This window comes from Micropterus dolomieu, linkage group LG10, assembly GCF_021292245.1.
Source record: "Micropterus dolomieu isolate WLL.071019.BEF.003 ecotype Adirondacks linkage group LG10, ASM2129224v1, whole genome shotgun sequence".
Classification (NCBI taxonomy): Eukaryota; Metazoa; Chordata; class Actinopteri; order Centrarchiformes; family Centrarchidae; genus Micropterus; species Micropterus dolomieu.
This window is the reverse complement of record NC_060159.1, coordinates 13,141,210-13,145,875: the sequence shown is the minus strand read 5'-3', so window position 1 is coordinate 13,145,875 and position 4,666 is coordinate 13,141,210. Positions and strand designations below refer to the sequence as shown.

Below are 4,666 nucleotides of genomic sequence, written 5' to 3'. Positions count from 1 at the left end.
CTTTACCTCTCTCACCAAGGCTCTTCTCCCCCGATAGCTCAGTTTGGCCGGACGGCCAGCTCTAGGAAGGGTTCTGGTCGTCCCAAACGTCTTCCATTTGAGGATTATGGAGGCCACTGTGCTCTTAGGAACCTTAAGTGCAGCAGAAATTTTTTTGTAACCTTGGCCAGATCTGTGCCTTGCCACAATTCTGTCTCTGAGTTCTTCAGCCAGTTCCTTTGACCTCATGATTCTCATTTGCTCTGACATGCACTGTGAGCTGGAAGGTCTTATATAGACAGGTGTGTGGCTTTCCTAATCAAGTCCAATCAGTATAATCAAACACAGCTGGACTCAAATGAAGGTGTAGAACCATCTCAAGGATGATCAGAAGAAATAGACAGCACCTGAGTTAAATATGAGTGTCACGGCAAAGGGTCTGAATACTTATGACCATGTGATATTTCAGTTTTCCTTTTTTAATAAATTTGCAAAAATTTCTACATTTCTGTTTTTTTCTGTCAAGATGGGGTGCTGAGTGTACATTACTGAGAAATAAAATGAACTTTTTTGATTATTGGAAAATGGCTGCAATGAAACAAAGACTGAAAAATTGAAAGGGGTCTGAATACTTTCCGTACCCACTGTATGTTTTGACCAGTCTCCCTCTGTCGTGATGGTATCTGCGAGTCTCTATTTGTCTGTATGTGGGGTTTATTGCTTTTTCAGTTACTGTACTCATAACTTGTTCTTATGCTTCCAACTCATCCCACACTACCCTCTATCCCTAATGTCAGGACCAAATGTACAGAATGTGGCCACAGCTGTTGAGCAGGTCTACCCACTGCTGTTCGAGTGTCGGAAACCCCTCTGCAAATAAAAGCAAAAGGTTCATGACAGAAGAAAAGGAAAGAGCAGGCACGTTGTGGGGAAGCACCATATCCTAGGATTTGCTTGATTTTTATCATTACATGGCAACAGCCACAAACTTCTAACACAATCAAAGGACTGGATGTCACCTGGATCTTTCAAAATTCTCAGCCCTAGTTAGTCTTAAAATTTCCCCCTCACAAAATGTCATTATTGTTGTGGATTGTTTGGCTCTTGTGATTTTAACAGCCTAAACGTGCAAGTATGTTTTTCAAACTTCAAATCCTTCAGCGGAAACTGCTCCTCCAAATCTAACTGATACTGAATGGAGCGTGGAAGTTATTTGCTTTTGCTTTTTTTTTTTGTTGCTCTGGTCATTTTTGCATGGACACAGAAAGAAAACTTTTTCAGCAGTCTAAACATTTGAATGCTTAACAGTGGTGACATTGTGAAGAGTCAGTATGATAACACTGAGAAGCCTCACCTTTAAACACTCTGTATACAACAAGTCGTCCCATTTGCCACATCCTCTGGAAGAATCTCCGTCCAAGGCTCGTTTTTAGATGCATTAACACAAATACGAGGCATCCCATCCACTCTGTTTCCCGTAATTTTGCCAAAAACAGCAGTCAAACCGTAGACTGAGTCTGGACTGTTACACATGTACACAATGTAAGAGCGGGCCCTATGCACAATATGCACTCATCTCTGATTTTAATTTTTAATTGTTTCTCACATTTCCTTTGTTGGATTGTCAGTTCACTATTAAATTGTTTTCGTTTCTCCGCTGTGGCATTGAATCAGAATGCACACATTGTGATTTACTTAATTGTTGTTTCCTAATAATAGTTTTAAACACTAGTCAAAATTGCAAATATTTCATTGTGTTTTCTAGGCTCGGGCAATGTACACAACAAGACTGATGTCCAAAATGTTTTAGAATGCAAAGAAAATTTTTAAAAGGTTCTGGTATATTTTGGTTTTGAGGTGGTGAGTTATTGAGCCCCCCCCCCAATCTGCTTTCACAGAACACAGCTTCTGGTTAGTCCCAGGCTATAGTGGTACTGAGGAAAGGCGAGACATTTTAAGTGGGCAAAAGAATTAAAAGTTATTAAAACACTGACGAGAACTGGCCTTGGAACTTGCTGTAAAGACACAGGACAAAGTGACAGAAACTCATGGAGAAAGTAGATTGTAATTGTAAGTAAATAACTAAATAATTACAAAAGCAGCCACTAAGTTACAGCAGTGCAACGTTGTCTGGCAGTCAGCTTAGTACTGTCAGCCAGCAAGAGGTTTGGCAATACATCCATGTGAGATTTTGAAGCAACACAAGACCATGAACAGTGTTCAGAGAGGCCATGCTTACAACAGTAGCCAGTACCTGAATTGTCCGAATAACAAACATAGAATACCGTTCTCTTAAATAACAAAAAACAATGGTGAGAGGTAAAGTTTTTAAGTGTGAACTGAAAACCTAGTGAGAGGCAATGTGGTATACGTATGTATATAATAAAGGCATCTGATGAAAAAATTTTGGCGAAAACGTAGGCGCGTTGTCTCAAGTTGTTGGATTTTTTGAATCAGTGTCAACTGAAGATTTGTGACGCTTGTTCAGAATTTTGTATTTTGTATAAAAATAAAGGTTAATGGTAAACAAGGCCACCACAGGACTACTGTTTAATGTGTGTCTCACTCTCATTTTCATTGTGTCCTTCATTTTCGTATGTGCAGGTCTTGATTACAGGTGGAGTGGAGCAGTTTCTATGGAATAGCCCATAAAATGGTTCTCAAGACTTTTAGTGCGACTTTTTCAAATTTATTTCTAAATTTTCTAACTTGACAAAAAAGATAAGGATATGTATTTAAGTACAGATTTAGAAATTAATGCGCAATTTTAATTGTGAACAGGTCCACATAACCCATTCTTTCTTGCAGTAAAACATCCCACTTATTAATCAACTAAGTATAATTTTGGCATTACTGACATAAGTAAAAAAAAAAAACAAACATCACTTTTCATACTTCTTCTTACACTACAACATTACTATTTGTTATATTATCTACCCAACATTACCAGTAGACCTCGAGTTGAGCTTTTTTGCTTCATTGCTTGTTTTTGAGGATTCAGCAATCAAGCACACTGCAGCTGAATGTTGATTCAGTATCATTTTCTTGTTGGCTTGTTCCCATAAAATGCAAAGGAGGAGACAACTGTGACCGTCCATAGTTTTTGTCACCATGTCGATTATAGTGTGCCAAAACTGGTATGACTGGTGCGTCTGGTTTGAGCCGTATTAGTGTTTACATTAAACAATGAAACATTTGAAGTGATTAGGTGGATTTTTCTGTTTTCTAGTTCATCGTTGATTTCCCCGTGATCACCCAAGACAGAATTTTTTGTAAATGTTCATCACAATGTCAGGTCAAAATGGAAAAGAATGTAGTGGTCATTCAAGGGGCGTCATTGGTTTTACTGGCTGGTGGGGAGTCAATTTTATACTGGAGTTAAGAGAACATGTTCCTTTCTGCTTTAGTTGTATTCTTAAATATAGAAGGGGTAAAGAAGCAAGGAATTAAATAAATATATATTTTTTATATAATCACATTTTCAATCCCCATTGTTGACCTTTCTTTACTTCCCTTTAACCAGCAAGAGCAAACCCTGAACTATCCCAATTTGGGCAAAATCACAAATACCTCTCCATTTTTTAATACTTGACCTTTCCTGTTGTTTTCATCCTTCACATACAGTGTATAGCTAAAACCAACTATATGACAGAGACAGTATTATAGGAATCAGCTGGATCTGCAGGGATGTACACATGTGGGTGAGATGTAGAAGTTGTACCCAAAATTCTTAATTGCTAATTTATTGTGCTCGTTCCTGCTCCTTCAGCTGAGGTGTACAGTTGTGGTCTGTTAAAAGGGTCAGACGTTTGCTGGACTCTCTGCGGACATGCTGCTGATCAGGCTCTCCTGAGGCTGAACCTGTCTATAGAGCCTCACCTCAAAAGGCTTCCTGGCAAAGCAGAGAAAGCACAGACGGAAGACAGAGAAATTCAGAAACTAGCTTACTAGTTAAACTGAGGACATTGATTTGTGTGTAAAACTCACTTCTTCGCCAGTTCTTTAGATATCTCCTCTAGCGTGCGACCTTTGGTCTCAGGGATACAGAGGATGACAAACACCAAGAGAACAAAGCTCATGGCAGAGTAGAGGAACATCACGTTGGGAACACCAATCTTTTCTAGAAAAACAACAGTTAAAAAATACTTATCCTCAAACCTTAGTCAGCACACTTGTTTGTTGTTTTGCTTGCTTTAACCTTGCTCTGCTACAGTTGTGATGACGTTTAGACGTACTCGACAGACAGGTAATGTCAAACAAGGTATGTCTATGACTTTCAGTTGCTGCTAAACCCTAAAGAATGGTGCATTTCAAAGATTGCAAATTTGAATAGTGACTGAACTGATTTCGGCGCAATGTTTTTGTTTTGCTAAATCCTACAGTATTATAACCCCATGACGGGTGGCCAGTCTAACTAACCAATAGTAGAAGGTGAGACACAAGTCACCTCTTTCAGGAAGTTAAATGTGTTTAGTGAAATACTGTTACAAACTTTACACACATTCATCCTTGCCTGTCCTGGACAAAAGGTAAAAATACAATGTGAAGTGTGTAAAGCTGTGCCACAGTTAAAATGTGTGTCTACTTGTAATTACTGTTTGCAGAACAGAAATAAATAACAAAGTTTTAAGGCTGCTTCTGTAAAATCATAGCTCTACCACAACTAGCTTGAACCTACAGTTTAATC

The 4,666-nt window shown here is 38.7% G+C and overlaps 1 protein-coding gene and 1 long non-coding RNA gene across 2 annotated transcripts in view; one reads left to right on the top strand and one right to left on the bottom strand.

The window, feature by feature from the left end:
* tbpl1 (TBP-like 1) overlaps positions 1–2,514 on the top strand; it is an 11,317-nt gene extending 8,803 nt beyond the window's left edge. The window contains exon 8 of the mRNA XM_046060442.1: positions 777–2,514. Within this exon, the coding sequence (XP_045916398.1) occupies positions 777–859 (83 nt within the window). The 3' untranslated portion in view covers positions 860–2,514. The remainder of the gene's footprint in view (positions 1–776) is intronic.
* Positions 2,026–4,106, bottom strand: LOC123977616. The gene is made up of 2 exons (XR_006826714.1): positions 3,967–4,106; positions 2,026–3,871 (listed from the first exon to the last, which is right to left on the bottom strand). It is a non-coding gene; the product is annotated as an uncharacterized LOC123977616 (long non-coding RNA).
* Between the last annotated feature and the right edge of the window lie 560 nt (positions 4,107–4,666).